A 15,837-nucleotide genomic window follows, 5' to 3' on the forward strand; every position below is an offset into this window, starting at 1 on the left:
TGCGCATACTAATATATTTCTTAATTCCATTATTTTACTTTGGATTTGTACGTATTATGTATTGTTAGATATTACTGCACTGTTGGAGCTAGGAACAGGCATCTAACTACACTCGCAATAACATCTGCTAAACATGCTTTTGCAACAAATTACATTTGATTTAGGTCATTTAGCAGACGCTCTTATCCAGTGCGACTGACAGTCAGTGCATTCAACTTATTGTAGCTAGTTAAGACAACCATACATCACAATCATTTTACATCATATAGGTTAATAAAGTAGACAGATTCTAGCAGTAGATTACAGTGTTAGCTTGTAGATGGTTGAGAAGAATAGAACAGAGATCTAACAACTCTACTTCTCTCCCTGGGGAACCAATGATGTCAGCTTCCTCTGATGACGGCAACTTCTATAAACTACAAAGCTCTTGCCTGCCACAACAAAGCAGAACACACACAGAAAAACCAACAGAAACCAACAGCACTGTAAAACAACAAAGAACAGAAGAGGAGATGTACGGACGTAAAAAGGGCAACAAAATAGACAATCATTTCAGAATGCATTTCCTCTCATGGAGCAGATTCAGAGTCAAACCGCCTGACAGATTGTGTCTGTTCCATGTCGCACACAGAGATATGGCCAGAGGACGTGTGTGTGTGTGTGTGTGTGTGTATACACTTGAATTTCATGAATGCAGGAGACAGCTAAGAGAGGGTAGCTAATGCCTGGTGGGCACACCGTGACCTGTCACTAAATAAAAGAGCCGCCACAGAATTAAACAACAAAAGGAGTGTCATACAACCCAACAAAACAGACAATCACAAGCAAGTTCACTCTAGTTGGACACTCAGGTCAGAGAAGTCTAATACGCATTAGTGTATGCACAGTCAGACACTATGGGAAGATCTCCCCAAGTCCCCACATCCTGTCTCCTCTCTCCCCCTCCTCAAAACCCATTGGAGGAAAAGGTCAGAGGGGAGGGACCATTGGCTTTCTCATCCAATGGGTTTTGAGAAGGAGATGAGGAAGAAGATGGGAGGAGTATGCATTATTGAGATCTTCCCCATCCAGAAACAACCTTGGGCTTTTTCCTCCAATACGGTCGAGAAGGAGCCTAGGAAATACTGGATGGGAAGGAATCATAGATTCCGGGGCGGTCTGTCATCACATGATGTAAGAGGGTAAAGTCGGTAGATTGAGATATTGAGCTGATATGCGTTAGGCAATATGGCGACAGAAATTGAGCAAAAAACCCACCTGATGGTCCTTCTCCGTCCTGCCCTTCTCACGGCCCAGCTCAGCCCTCAGAGTCTGCAGTTCCTTGTCTTTTTGGCCAATGAGAGCAGAGAGTTGTAGGGTGTGCTCTGTGGTTGGTGCGTCCGTCCCCTGGTCTCTGCCAGTACTTTGTAGCTGTTGGATCACAGCTTCCTGGTTCATCACAGATATCCTCAGTTGATCTATGACACTGGAGGGACAAAAAGTAGGCTACGTTATGTTCACATTATCAAAACATTTATCCCCATTATAAACAAATGGCATATTGTCCTTACATTTAGGTGCCATTGGATAACACAAAAGTATTAGGTTTCGTACTCAAGGCAGGTGAAATGGAAGAGACAGAGTACATCAAGAGCTACATAATCATCTCATTTCTCCATGATCAACATGTTGGTGTCAGTGTAGAATATCACAGCAGATATTAAATTAAGTACATGGGCTGCAATTGAAATGGAACCCTATTCCCTATATAGTGAACTACTTTTGAAAGGTCAAAAGTATTGCACCATATAGGAAATAGGGAGCCATTTCGGACACAGCCTAGGTTTTTACACTTTGTTGAAAAACCCCTTTGAATCTGTCCTTACCCATTTTTCTCCTGTAGAGCCTCCTGCAGGTCGTGGCTGGGAACATGGACAGGGGTTCCCGACCGACCCAGGGACAAGAGCTGCTTCTCCATACCAATGCTTCTCACCTTCTCTTGCTCAGCAATGGCGGCCATCTTGTCGACTTCCTTCTCGGCCGCTCTCAGACCCTGACATGGAAGAGAAAATTGATGGGAATGTTCCAAGACTAATCACTGACCTTTTCCAATAATGTTCCTTTTCATTATCACCTAACTTTGACTAAAGTCTCTTAGACACATGGTAAGACCAGTGGAGGCTCCTGAGGGGAGGACGGCTCATAATAATGGCTGGAATGGAGCAAATGGAATGGCATCATACACCTGGAAACCATGCGTTTGATATATTTGATGCCATTCCACTGATTCCGCTTCAGCCATTACCACAAGCCCGTCCTCCCCAATTAAGGTGCTCTGCAGTCAGTGTTCATATTAGTGCAGTAATGGCGTAGCCCAGTGCTCACCTGCTCCAGCTCAGCGATGCGCTTGTTGAGAGTATCTCGGAGTGCATCCATCTCTCTGTGGGCTCGCTCTCTCACACGCAGGGAGTCACCAGACTCTCTACCTGCCAGGCTCTCCAACGCTTTCCTGATAACAAGACAGGAGTGATCAAAGTTTATTTATTTATTTATTATTTGGATTTTCAATATTTGACAGAATAAACAAAAGTTATTTGACAAGTAAAGGGCAAAAATACACAACTGGCCCTCTAACACACACACACACACACGGATCAATGACAGTCCATTTTTTCCAACTAATGAACTAGTGATTAATCAAAGAGTGAAAAGTGAGTCAGTGATGTTTAGGACAGTCATATTTGAATACCAGTCAGGACTATTGATGACTGAAATGACAGCCGCAGTCTGTAGTCACAGACCGACAGCCGCAGTCTGTAGTCACAGACCGATAGTGTCGTCAGCCGCAGTCTGTAGTCACAGACCGATAGCGTCGTCAGCCGCAGTCTGTAGTCACAGACCGATAGCGTCGGTACTCACAGACCAATAGCATCAGTAGTCGGTACTCAAACCGTATCAGTAGGCTGTACTCACGATGCAGACACCAGTAGCTCATGCTTCTCTGCCAGATCTCTCTTCATAGACTCCACCTCCACCTTCAGCTCAATGTTCTAGGGAGGACAATCATTCAGTCAAATTCCATTCACTTTAACACAGATGTTTTACATGGATAAACCTGGCACACCGTAGCTTAGATCCAATGGTTCATTCCTGCATTGTATTTTGTTTGGAGTGGTTCCTAAAGCACTCCAAGTATGCTCTGAGAATATGTTGAGTATGGTCCTCAACTGCATACTTCAACAATGTAATTCGCTTTGGCACTGGAAGCTATGTGTTCATATCGTAACAATGAGTATGTGTGTACTCAAATGCAGGTGGGTCATCGCAAAATAGAATAAGACAATATTTTTCTATGAGGAAGACAGAGACTTGTCTCCGAGATCAGTGGACTAAATGTGAGATATGTTAGTTGTGCATTTAGTAAAGTAGTGAAACTGGTCTGAGATCAGTGGGCTAAATGTAAGACACCAGGTTCTCCAAAGGAGTTTTAAACAAGGTGGTGCTGTTGCTGCTGCTGCGTACGGCAGTGGGAGACCCACAAGGTGGAGCAGCGCCACTCTTACATTCTTTGGGGAGAACCCTAAGACATGGTGGATGAGTATTTAGTAAAGTAGTGAGACTGGTCTGAGAACAGTGGGCTAAACTCTGGTGGGGGTTAGCTGTGTTTTTGGGTGGAACTAGGGCTGGGAGATATGGACAAAATATCATATCAATATATTTCAAATGTTTTACAGTATGACGGTATTTGACGACATTTTATGTTTTGGAATAATAAAAAAGTTCTAAATATGCTTTCTAAGTAGTTCCTGACCCCAGGGTGGTAACACACACATTATAGGCATTCTCCATTTATACTGTTCAATCCAACTCCAAACAAAAATAATGGCCAGCATTTTCATACATTTCCTGCACTTTTATTATCATTTCGACACTGTGCCACGCAGTATGATGAGGCAAAAAAATCTAGGCCTAGTTCATTGGTGAACTGTTGGAGTCATGATATATAATGACTATTCTAATTCTATAGTTGGAATATAGTGGGCAGCACTGGAGGTTGGTGGCACTTTAATTGGGGAGGACGGTCTTGTGGTAAGTGGAATGAGCGGAGTAAGTGGAATGGTATCAAATACGTCAAAACACATGGTTTCCTTGTGTTTGATGCCATTCGCTCCGTTCCAGCCATTATTCATGACTCTATTCACATCCCCGGAGAAAAAGCAGCCATCCTCCCCTCAGCAGCCTCCACTGGTGGGCAGCACCTTGAATACATTGGATTTTCAATATTTGACAGAATAAACAAGTTATTTGACAAGTAAAGGGCAAAAATACACAACTGGCCCTCTAACACACACACACACACACACACACACACACACACACTTGGATCAATGACAGTCAATGTTTACGGAGTAAGTGGATATGCCACGGAGGAATTATTGACAGGGTAGGAACCAGTGTTGATCAGAGAGTGAATCTAGCCGCAGATTTGAATTCACGAGCAATAAAGATAAAACACCATGTTAAAAACGTAGGTGTTATTTTAGATCCTGAACTAAATTTTGAATTACACATTAGGAATGTGACCAAAATAGCTTTTTACCACCTGAAACACTGCCATGCTTTTATTACAAGCAGGCTTGACTACTGTAATGCTCTCCTGTCTGGTCTTCCCAAGAAAGCCATTGGTGAACTGCAAAACATTCAGAATGCTTAAGCACCGGTACTGAGCAGGACCAGACGGAGAGCACACATTATGCACCGGTTTTAAGGTCTCCGCACAGGCTGCCTATGAGTTTAAGAATTCATTTGGAGCTTATTCTATTGTTTTTTTTAAATCAATCCACGATTGTGCACACCAATACATGTCAGACATGCTTTTAAGTGATGTACCCAGTAGGTCCCTCAAGTCCTCTGGCACAAAGCCTAGGACCAAGAGGCATGGCGCGGCAGCCTTTATGCCCCCAGCCTCTGGAATAGCCTGTCAGAGAACCTGAGGGGGGCAGAAACTGTAGATATATTAAAGAGAGATCTTAAAACATTTTTTATCTTTGCTTTTCCTTAGGGTGCTTTTAGTTGTTTAGTTTGTGTTGTTCTTTAGTTGTTTTATCTTATGTTTGTTGTGTAGTAAATATTTCTGCTTTTATTTTTATTGTTTAGTTTTTCCTGTAAAGCACATTCCATGTTTGAAATGTGCTGTATAAATAAAGCTTGATTTGATTTGAGGCAGTGTTTCAATGGGTCCCTAATTAGATGTTACATTACATGTTGTTTTCTTACTTCATGTAGCTAGCTAGCCAGAATATTCATGCTTCACCTACTCCTCTCTGATAAGATACCGTTGCACAAACATGCTCATCTAGGCCTACACCAGCATTGGTACCACACAGTATTAGCTAGCTAGGTTTGCTGACTCGTATTAAATTTATCAAGCTAAATAGCCAGCTAACTAGTGATTAGCATTAGCAGCTAACACAAATTATTTTAGCAACAACTTGCTAAGACAAACTAGCAGACAGTAGTTTGCTAGTTTGAAAATAAACTAGTGTAATTCTAGAATGCTTGTGGAAAGCAGCATGTCACCAACATCTTGTTGCATCCATCTGACCATGCAGAGTGAACAGGAAGAAAGTGCTTGTAACTCCGTGGTCGGGCAACTAATCTCTCCTTGAGTGACAGGGGGCATGGCTTGGTGTGTTTAGTAGCATGCAGGAGGAGAGGGAGGTGACTAAAGTATCAAACAGAGTAAACTAAAAAAACTGACCAAATAAGCGGATTTGTTGAGTTGCGGATCACATTTAACAAACCAAACATTGAAATACCATTAAAAACTCAAACCGGTCCATACATCAATACCGCCCAGCCCCAGGTGGAACAATGGCCTGTTGTATTCATGGCTGCTGGGGCCATGTGGTCATCGTTCCTAATTATGAATGACTGAGTCACATATTACATTATCATGGCACTGACGGGTGTGAATGAGGTAACACACACACCGTTTTGTAGATGTCCTCTGTGGAGTCATCGCATTTCTGCTGCATGCGCTCCTCCATGAAGTAAATACGCAGCTTCAGGTTGAAGTTCTCCTTCTTCAGAGTCATGATTTGCTGAGAATAGAAGGAGATGAAAAGAAATACAGACTTATGTAACCTCGGACTTCATTTGATTTGAAAAGGAGACACTGTAGGACAATGAAAACTAAACGTTATGACCATTAAAGCTACTACATTCTTGAAAATCAAACCACTGTATAACCATCCGATGTATAACTGCCTATACAGTCTATAACAAGGCTACTGCAAATACAGTAAATGAGGTCAAAATAACATAGCAGCTGAGCAATTTATCCCTGGAGAAAAAGCAGTCATTTCACATGGTCCAGTGGAGAAGCACACACACAGAAAGACAGAAAGAGAGAAAGAGGACAGGGGGTGGGGGTAGTGTAATAAGCCATGTTTGAGAGTTTGTGTGGTCTGGGAAAGGGGAGAGAGGTATTCAGCTTCGGGCAGACTGTGCATCAGTGTGCTACAGGGCCTTTAACTGCACACATTTGGAGCGGGAGATGGAGTCCAGATGACCACTCTACCAACCTCTAATCATCCAGCATAGGGAGAAAAGAGAAATGAGCGTAAACCACTGAATTTCAGCAGGCTTCCCCTACTGTAGGCTCTCCCTCCATGCTTGGAACACGGCTAAGTGGTTGTCCTGTTCTCCTTGGTTTGGCTAGACACTGGATCAGGCTTATTAAAAACCATAATATCCGACATGTCTGTCGCTGATAGTGGAATAAGGCTTGGCTCCATAGTGCTTAGCCTACATGCATGCTGCAGTGGTCTGTATTTCCATTCAATGGTTTACCATGAAATGATTACCATTTTAAATGGAACATATTAGGATAAATAACAAGTGTGAGACAGACAATGCTGGTTAGAGTCTCAGAGGATCCTTTTTATTTAACTAGGCAAGTCAGTTAAGAACAAATTCTTATTTACAATGACGGCCTACACCGGCCAAACCTTAACGATGCTGGGCCAATTGTGCGCCACCCTTTGGGACTCCCAATTACGGCCGGTTGTGATACAGCCCGGAATCGAACCAGAGTCTGTAGTGACACCGCTAGCACAGATGCAGTGCCTTAGACCGCTGCACCATTTGGGATCCTGACAAATGAACAGCCCTCTTGAAATTGTATCTACAATGGTTGGAGACCTTGTCAGGTAAGGCAGAAAACATCTCCATAATAGGGATTGAAGTGATGAAAATCCCTCACATTCTCGTAGTCTTTTAGGGTGAGAGCGGCCTTGACGGGGGACATCTTATCTGGAAACGTAGGGGCTGTAGAAGAACAAGAGGGAGAATTGACATTAGTTCAGTTCACATACGGTAATGACCATAGAAATAACATTTACATTTTAGTCATTTAACAGACGCTCTTTTCCAGAGCGACTTACAGTAGTGAAAATACATACATTTCATTTTCATTTCATGCATTTTTTTACATTTTATTTTTTTGCACTGGCCCCCCCGTGGGAATCGAACCCACAACCCTGGCGTTGCACACACCATGCTGGCGTTGCAAACACCATGCTCTACCAACTGAGCCACAGGGAAATAAGAATGAAAGGCTGTCTACATTCAAGTCATTGATGGCATAATGGGTGGACTGGCAGCCATTTTGAGTGTACTCATGCCATGAAGTAAAAGGAGGAAGTGCACCCTGTGCTGTAATTTGTTGAGTCAGCTTAACTTACATTACAAAAAATACATTCCACTGCATGAGCAATATCAGTTAGCATCATTTGAATTAATATTCTACATTAATCAGTTGACAGAACATTCCAAAATACCCTGGAAATTATTGCGTCACAATACTAGGCAGCCATTGCAAGTGTATCCATGAATTTGCCAGTGAATTGCCAGGGTTAGAGCTTCCAAGCCCGTTCTATTCCTTCTTATTTATATGATAATGACATAGTTCATCTTAAAACCTTTGGTACAGTACCAAACTTTTATTCTGAAAAACACCAGGGTAAATCATAGTGATGATAAACACACACATAGATCAGAGGTGAAAGAGACAGAGTGTTATCTTGGAAAGCTGCCCCGTTTAGCACTCCTGAGGTCAGTGAGCCAAGCCAACCACAGACTGACTGACTGCACCACTGCTCATATAACACTAAATAAATTAACAACACATTTTTACACTACACTAATAACCCGTTCACAGCCCCACTGCTTAACATTGGAACTCTCTCTTCAGTTTATTTTGCTTCTCAAAAATGACCAGCGGACATGTTCAATCTCATATTCAGTTGGGTAGTTCAGCGTCCCCGTCCGCCCCAGTCCCAGAGGAGAGTCCAGTCTGCAGCTTGGAGTCACGGTGGCGTGTCAGCTACAGGCTGCAAAGAGACGCTATAATTGTCTCAGGTGTCTGGTTACCTAGGGGTTTAGCACAGCTGCGCCTGACGGAAAGCCCTGCTAAAAAGGTGTCTGGATCAGCTGGCAAAAAAATTAAAAAATAAATAAAAATGCAGATTCTTACCTGGAGTCAGTAAATCAATTGATTGTAAAAAGCAGTTGCTCTGCACATACTCTTTGTTCAACAGAAAATAACTCATTTAGGGGTAGTATTCCATTTAGGGGTAGTATTCTCTCACTTTCAAAGTCACAACACTCAAGGGTAGGTAACCTAGGTAGTGGTACGCTAGAGGAGCACACGGAAGCATGTACTGTACCTGTCATGTTGTCCATGGAGAAATCCCCGACGTCTATGGAGTCTGGGAGTTTGGACATGCTACAGCTGAGGACAAAATCAATCCATTAGGGAAAAAAACAAACAGCCAATCTGAGTCTGGATCCAACATGTGAAGACTCAACATTGTAGGTAATAGGCTGTAACACACAGCCAAAGTATCAGTCAATACCACAATCAAAAACACAGAAAACCTCCTCTCTAGCACAGCCAATGCAAAATTGTGCAATCAAATGCCCTGCAAAAGGATAAAAAAATACAAAAAATGTCCTGATGTAGTTTAGGCATTACTCATGCTTGGCTCGCCTGCTCCCTAGCCCCTAAGGAAGCTCCATAAATAGCAGGAGAATTAGTCTCTGGTTCTTTTGATTCACTATGACAGTGCAATGCTTTTCTCTCCCAGGTCATTGTTTAGGTTATTCCTCAGTGTGCCATGCAGAGTAGACTGGACTGGAGAAGATCATGTGCCAATGGCAGGCTGGCTCTCAGGTCCAGAGCAGAGGGGACAGACTTAGAGGGCTTTCATTGCTAAACAAGCAGCTACTGTGGACCTGCTCAGCCAAACATCACTCAGACAAGAAGGGAACACAGTGGAGTCACACAGTGAGGCACACAACACAATACACACATCTGGACAAGGCTGATGACATTGAGGAAATAATAAGATTGCGATGAAAACAGTGCTGTCAAAGCCAGTGATGGGGAAGCTCTGCTACCACTAAGCTAAGCTCACAACTAAACAATATTCGATAGCTGCCCCTACGATCGGCACCAACATCTCTCAGGCCTTCCTAACCCAAGTGAATACTACCCAACAATTTGGAGAGAGAAACCATGTCTAACGCACTGTTAAAGAGTGTCCACACTCTCTCAGCCATTTAAGCTGCCCTGACTTTTGGCTCTAACCATATGACCAGCTCTGTATGACTTCCTTCCCTCTCTTCCCCTGGCAGTGGCGCTGATCCCAGAGCCCAGCAAAAACTCATGTCCACAGCAGTTGTATGGTCTACACACCCTGGATGCCTACTGCCCAGGAGCAAGATTGTATAATACTTGTCAACAGGTTTGAACTAAGACAGACAAATTACAAGTGTTAACCACAGGGCACTCACAAATTCAGTCACAGCAGCAATGACGCAAACAACTCAAGGACACCACCACAGCAGAGAACAATTGGCACGGTTCAGTGTTTTGATAACTGATCTGACAACACACAGACAGACACAGCCTTCGTGTGTCACTGAGCACTATTTAACCACAAAGTCAGTGCTTACCAAAAGTAGGAAGAGGACTAATGGGCTGGCATAGGATATAGCTATGATGTTGTCTTGTTCACTGTGTGATGGGTGTGTGTGACATGTACAGTTATAGCTCAGTGTCTATGAAAATAAAGCATTGTAGAGTAACAGTACCAATGACTTGACACATGCCAACTCTGCTACTCAGCGTACTATGAGCCGGAATGAGGCAGCCAGTAAACATCGACTTCCTCTTTGTACATTTTAATTTTCCTGTTTAGCATTCCAATGCCACTTACAAAGCCTAATATTACATAACGAGTAAGAATAGTTGTAGAGATCTTTGCTCTAGAGTAACCAAATTGCACTGTTTAATGGCTGATTTAAGCAAGTCAGGTTTCAGAATGAAGTCATTTACACCACTCCTGTTGCTTATGTCTTGAATTACTGTGGAGACTTACCACCTGGATGATCCCATTCAACACACGCACCCACCTTATTTATTGGTGGGATACATGGTTAAACGATTCACTGGAACACATTGAAGCTCACACAGCTACTATTTTAACCTTGGCCAGGAGTCTAAGGATAGCAATATGTCCAACAAATTACAACTAAAACCAAACAAGTAGGTTCATCTACAACTAGACTCTCTCTAGCTTACAATGGGGTAAAATGAGAGGCTCACCTACCAATACTAGACGGTGACTCACTTCATGGCAAGCATACAGGAAAAAAAAAATATCCGTATTGGCTAGCCTAAACATTACATAGTTGCAAGGAAGAAGCAATTTCACAACCACATGCATGGTTTCCGCTTTTCACGTGAGCTCTCCGAAAATTATTAGAGGGGAGGACTTTGCTGATTTGTTGTGACAGGGAACGACTCAGCCACATGTGAAGTCATCATCCGTGGTGTTTAAAAATAGGCTAGTATCACAAGCGCAGACAGCAATAAACCACATGACCTTGCCAGTAAATCCATGACCAACTGTACTCAATAATAGAGCTAGCTAGTGTAGCTAAATATGAAAGAACAAATGGGGCTAGTTTGCCTGACAGACCGATACCTCTGGTTACAGTCGGAGGTTAACGTCATACATTTGTTTGGAAATGTTCTCTACCCAAGCCAGAATGTTGAATATAATATCATTTCAATTTACTCTACCAGTTACATGTGGTCTGCGGTTGTGAGGCCGGTTGGACATAATGCCACATCCTATAAAAGGACAGAGGCAGTTATGGTAGAAAAATGTACATTCAATTATCTGGCAACAGCTCTGGTGTAGAATTCTGCAGTCAGCATGCCAATTGCACGCTCCCTCAAAACTTGAGACTAGAGGTCGACCGATTAATCGGAACGGCCGATTAATTAGGGCCGATTTCAAGTTTTCATAATCGGTAATCGGCATTTTTGGACACAGATTGCGGCCGATTACAATGCACTCAACAAGGAGCCTGCTGTCGTTACCGAGTGCAGCAAGATGCCAAGGTAAGTTGCTGGCTAGCATTAAACTTATTTTATAAAAAACAACCAATCTTAACATAATCACTAGTTAACTACACATGGTTGATGATATTACTAGTTCATCTAGCTTGTCCTGCGTTGCATATAATCAATGCGGTGCCTGTTAATTTCTCATCGAATCACAGCCTACTTCGCCAAACGGGTGATGATTTAACAAGCGCATTCGCAAAAAAAACCACTGTCGTTGCACCAATGTGTACCGAACCATAAACATCAATGCCTTTCTTAAAATCAATACACAAGTATATATTTTTAAACCTGCATATTTAGTTAATATTGCCTGCTAACATGAATTTCTTTTAACTAGGGAAATTGTGTTATTTCTCTTGCGTTCCGTGCAAGCAGTCAGGGTATATGCAGCAGTTTGGGCCGCCTGGCTTGTTGCGAACTGTGTGAAGACCATTTATTCCTAACAAAGACCATAATTAATTTGCCAGAATTGTACGTAATTATGACATAACATTGAAGGTTGTGCAATGTAACAGGAATATTTAGACTTAGGGATGCCACCCGTTAGATAAAATACGGAACGGTTCCGTATTTCACTGAAAGAATAAACGTTTTGTTTTCGAAATGATAGTTTCCAGATTCGACCATATTAATGACCTAAGGCTTGTATTTGTGTGTTTATTATATTATAATTAAGTCTATGATTTGATAGAGCAGTCTGACTGAGCGGTGGTAGGCAGCAGCAGGCTCGTAAGCATTCATTCAAACAGCACTTTCGTGCGTTTTGCCAGCAGCTCTATGACTAAAAACCTATCAACTCCCAAGATTAGGCTGGTGTAACCGATGTGAAATGCCTAGCTAGTTAGCGGGGTGCACGCTAATAGCGTTTCAAACGTCACTCGCTCTGAGACTTGGAGTAGTTGTTCCCCTTGCTCTGCATGGGTGACGATGCTTCGAGGGTGGCTGTTGTCGCTGTGTTCCTGGTTCGAGCCCAGGTAGGAGCGAGGAGAGGGACGGAAGCTATACTGTTACACTGGCAATACTAAAGTGCCTATAAGAACATCCAATAGTCAAAGGTATATGAAATACCAATCGTATAGAGAAATAGTCCTATAATTCCTATAATAACTACAACCTAAAACTTCTTACCTGGGAATATTTAAGACTCATGTTAAAAGGAACCACTAGCTTTCATATGTTCTCATGTTCTGAGCAAGGAACTTAAACGTTAGCTTTCTTAAAGGACACATATTGCACTTTTACTTTATTCTCCAACACTTTGTTTTTGCATTATTTAAACCAAATTGAACATGTTTCATGATTTATTTGAGGCTAAATTGATTTTATTGATGTATTATATTAAGTTAAAATAAGTGTTCATTCAGTATTGTTGTAATTGTCATTATTACAAATGTTAAAAAAGTTGTAAAAATATATATTTTTTTTAATTAAAAAAATGATTCAATAAAAAATACATTAATCGGTACCGGCTTTTTTTGGTCCTCCGATAATCGGCACGCCAATAATCGGCATCGGCGTCGAAAAATCATAATCGGTCGACCTCTAGTGCAGTTCGTGCAGATTTAGGACTTGAGAAATAAAGAATCGTAAGCTGGAAACCCTTTTTTTAACAAAGGCCATTAAAACTGCTGTTCTGGCGATTGCAAGAACTGTTGTGCATTGACTGTGTATGTCCGAATCAATTTTTTCCTCCCTATGGCTCACATAACTAGAATAGGCAACGAGAGGAATATTTATCTTGCATAGAACAAACAAGCCGATTCAGGTAAATAGGTCAACTATTCTACTATGGGGTTTTCCGATTTTTCTATTAATTACTTGTTTTGTTTGACCAGGAAAAGTAAACGTGGACTCTTCTACCATCTTCAAAGTGCGCCCAAGCAGAAATATGTTTTAATGTTCCATATTTTTGTTTTATTGTTGCATGGCGGAAATTATTTTTGCCCTGGCGCTGCACCACAGCATATGGAGCGGGAAAACACTGGTTAGTATGTGTGCATGTTCTTCCGTCTGCTTCAGGTGATGAGCAAACAAATCGTGATAGCCACACACAGACCAGTGTTTCAGTCGTTTTAATAATACTTTCCTGTGGATATGTTGTCTCATTTAAACCCACAAAAAAAGTCAAAATTAGCGGACAACAGGTAGAGTAAATTCAAATTGAATTTGATTCTACATTCGCGTCAGAGGAGACATATTGGATCTCATCAATACAAATGAACGTGACTGTTGTCCAAGGGCCAGCATAGGAACGTCGGGGTTAGTTAGTTATTGGAAGGCACAATAATCAACTGCCTTGTTGGTTGTTTAGTTAGTTAACATTAAGTAGCTATGAATATTTCACCACAACCGAGTGCACGAGTTGCGCAACTGTGGTGGCTTAAATCAAATTTTATGGCACCTGCTTCGCAGACAACAGGTGTAGACCATCAGTGAAATGCTTACTTAAGGGTCCATTTCCAACAATGCAGTTAAAAATAAATGACACGAGGAATAACGAAGTTAAACAAATTACATGGCTATAGTGAGTACAGTTGAAAATAACATGGCTATAATATAGAGGAAGTACCATTACCGTACCCCCTAGAAATTGAGGTAACTAGCTATGTAAGTTAGGGGTAAAGTGACTAGGCAAAAGGATAGGTAAGACCGTAGCAGCAGTGTATGTTGTGAGTCGTCAGTATGCACATGTTGGTGTGTCAGATTCCTGTGTGCATAGTCAGAGCAGGCTCGGGTAGTCATTTGACTAGCTATTTAGTAGTATTGTTTAGAAGACAATATTTGGTTTGAATGAACGTTAATGACAACACTGGCAAGAACAGAGGCTAACTAGCCAGATAACAAGTTGGCAACCAGCTACCATAAGATTTGTAACAATAACTAAGATAACGGAAACACGTTAGCTAGCTTGTGCAAAGTCAAGTGAGGAGTTACAATACGTGGGAAGCTAGCTATTAGTTGCAGCCCTATTGTCTTACCCGTCTGAAACAAATGTCACAGACCACTTGAGCTAGTTAGCTTTAATCTTAGTGAGCTAGTTAGCTTTAATCTTAGTAAGCTAATAACGTTTATCAACAAATTTTGAACTGACTTTAGTTGAATAACGTTAGCTAGATATGCTAGCTAGCTTTAACGTTATTGGCAGGCAAATCACGTACCTTCCATTGATGTCAAAGGGAAGCGTCTGATCATCTCCAACGACGGAGTCCATCCTGAAATGGTATTCCCTTCTAATTAATATCAATATTTACGAGTAAACCTCAATATGACACGGGTATAAAATTCAAAGAAGTCGTTACTACCGCCATTTTGATTTAACGTCATTATGGGTGTATTCATTATGACTTGCAACGGAAGCCGTTTAACATTTTAAATAACCAAACGAACCGGTGAGGGACGTACTTGAATTTGTCCAATAGAAACTCTGGTTTTCGTTGGTAAACGTTTTCTGTTGCAGAACTTTTGCAACAGAAGAGGTGTAATGAATTCACCCCAATGCCACTTCGTGTGCAACCTTGGAAATTTTAGGGTGGAGCCCGAAAGCAGGCGCGCAGTGTCCGATTGGTTAAAACAAATACACTTTTCCCAATGATTGGTGGGGATGCTCATGAAAAATGTAGTGTGTGTGTGTGTGTGTGTGTGTATTTATATATAAATAATGTGTGTGTATGAAGCTGGCCTAGTTGTTAGGTACGCAAATACTTGGAAAATGAAACCTTATTCTTTTTTTTCTTATTTTTAAAATAAAAATTGAGTTAACAATTATTGCTTACATTATATTTGACCATGGATGGACACTTTTTCATAATGACACCACCAGTGATGTTATACAATTGAAATAACGTTTATGGCTTTTCTTGTCTAGTTCTCCTTGATTCCTCTTGTCGTCTCTGCTCCCTTACAAAACATGTCCTATAAAGTCCTGTGGTAGTGTTATCACAAACAGTTTTAAAAGATTGATGTATTTCCCCTGTGGTAGCTAAATTTACTCAATGTTCAAATTTTAGGTTTACTAATCTCATATTCTAATGTTGTGACATTTGATGCCTCCACAGATTATAGCTGACTTTGGTTGGGGGAGTTTGGTCATGATGGTTTTACCTGGGTTCATAGCACCCTCTGCTGACCATCTATGGCAGTGGTTCTCAATCCTGGTCCTGGGGACCCAAAGGGGTGCACATTTTTGTTTTTGCCCTCGCACTATACACCTCATCAGGATTTTGATGATTTGAATCAGGTGTGTAGTGCTAGGGCAAACACAAAAATGTGCACCCCTTTGGGTCCCCAGGACCAGGATTGAGAACCACTGATCTATGGGAATGCTTACTTCTTTAATTTCAGGTACAAAGCAAACCTGATTCTAATGATCACCA

The 15,837-nt window shown here is 41.6% G+C and overlaps 1 protein-coding gene across 5 annotated transcripts in view; it reads right to left on the reverse strand.

Moving 5' to 3' along the window:
* cdk5rap2 (CDK5 regulatory subunit associated protein 2) overlaps positions 1-14,801 on the reverse strand; it is a 64,915-nt gene extending 50,114 nt beyond the window's left edge. For 4 of the 5 annotated variants that reach the window (XM_029710116.1, XM_029710114.1, XM_029710117.1 and 1 more), the window contains exons 1-8: positions 14,623-14,801; positions 8,712-8,776; positions 7,247-7,311; positions 5,973-6,083; positions 2,953-3,029; positions 2,365-2,488; positions 1,866-2,032; positions 1,258-1,465 (exon numbers count right to left, since the gene is read on the reverse strand). In XM_029710116.1, coding sequence (XP_029565976.1) covers positions 1,258-1,465; positions 1,866-2,032; positions 2,365-2,488; positions 2,953-3,029; positions 5,973-6,083; positions 7,247-7,311; positions 8,712-8,776; positions 14,623-14,675 — 870 coding nt within the window. In that variant the 5' untranslated portion in view covers positions 14,676-14,801. Of the gene's footprint in view, positions 1-1,257; positions 1,466-1,865; positions 2,033-2,364; positions 2,489-2,952; positions 3,030-5,972; positions 6,084-7,246; positions 7,312-8,711; positions 8,777-10,658; positions 10,780-14,622 lie in introns of those variants that run through there. The other variant, XM_029710115.1, reaches the window with a different exon arrangement.
* Positions 14,802-15,837: the final 1,036 nt, after the last annotated feature.

This window comes from Salmo trutta, chromosome 23, assembly GCF_901001165.1.
Source record: "Salmo trutta chromosome 23, fSalTru1.1, whole genome shotgun sequence".
Classification (NCBI taxonomy): Eukaryota; Metazoa; Chordata; class Actinopteri; order Salmoniformes; family Salmonidae; genus Salmo; species Salmo trutta.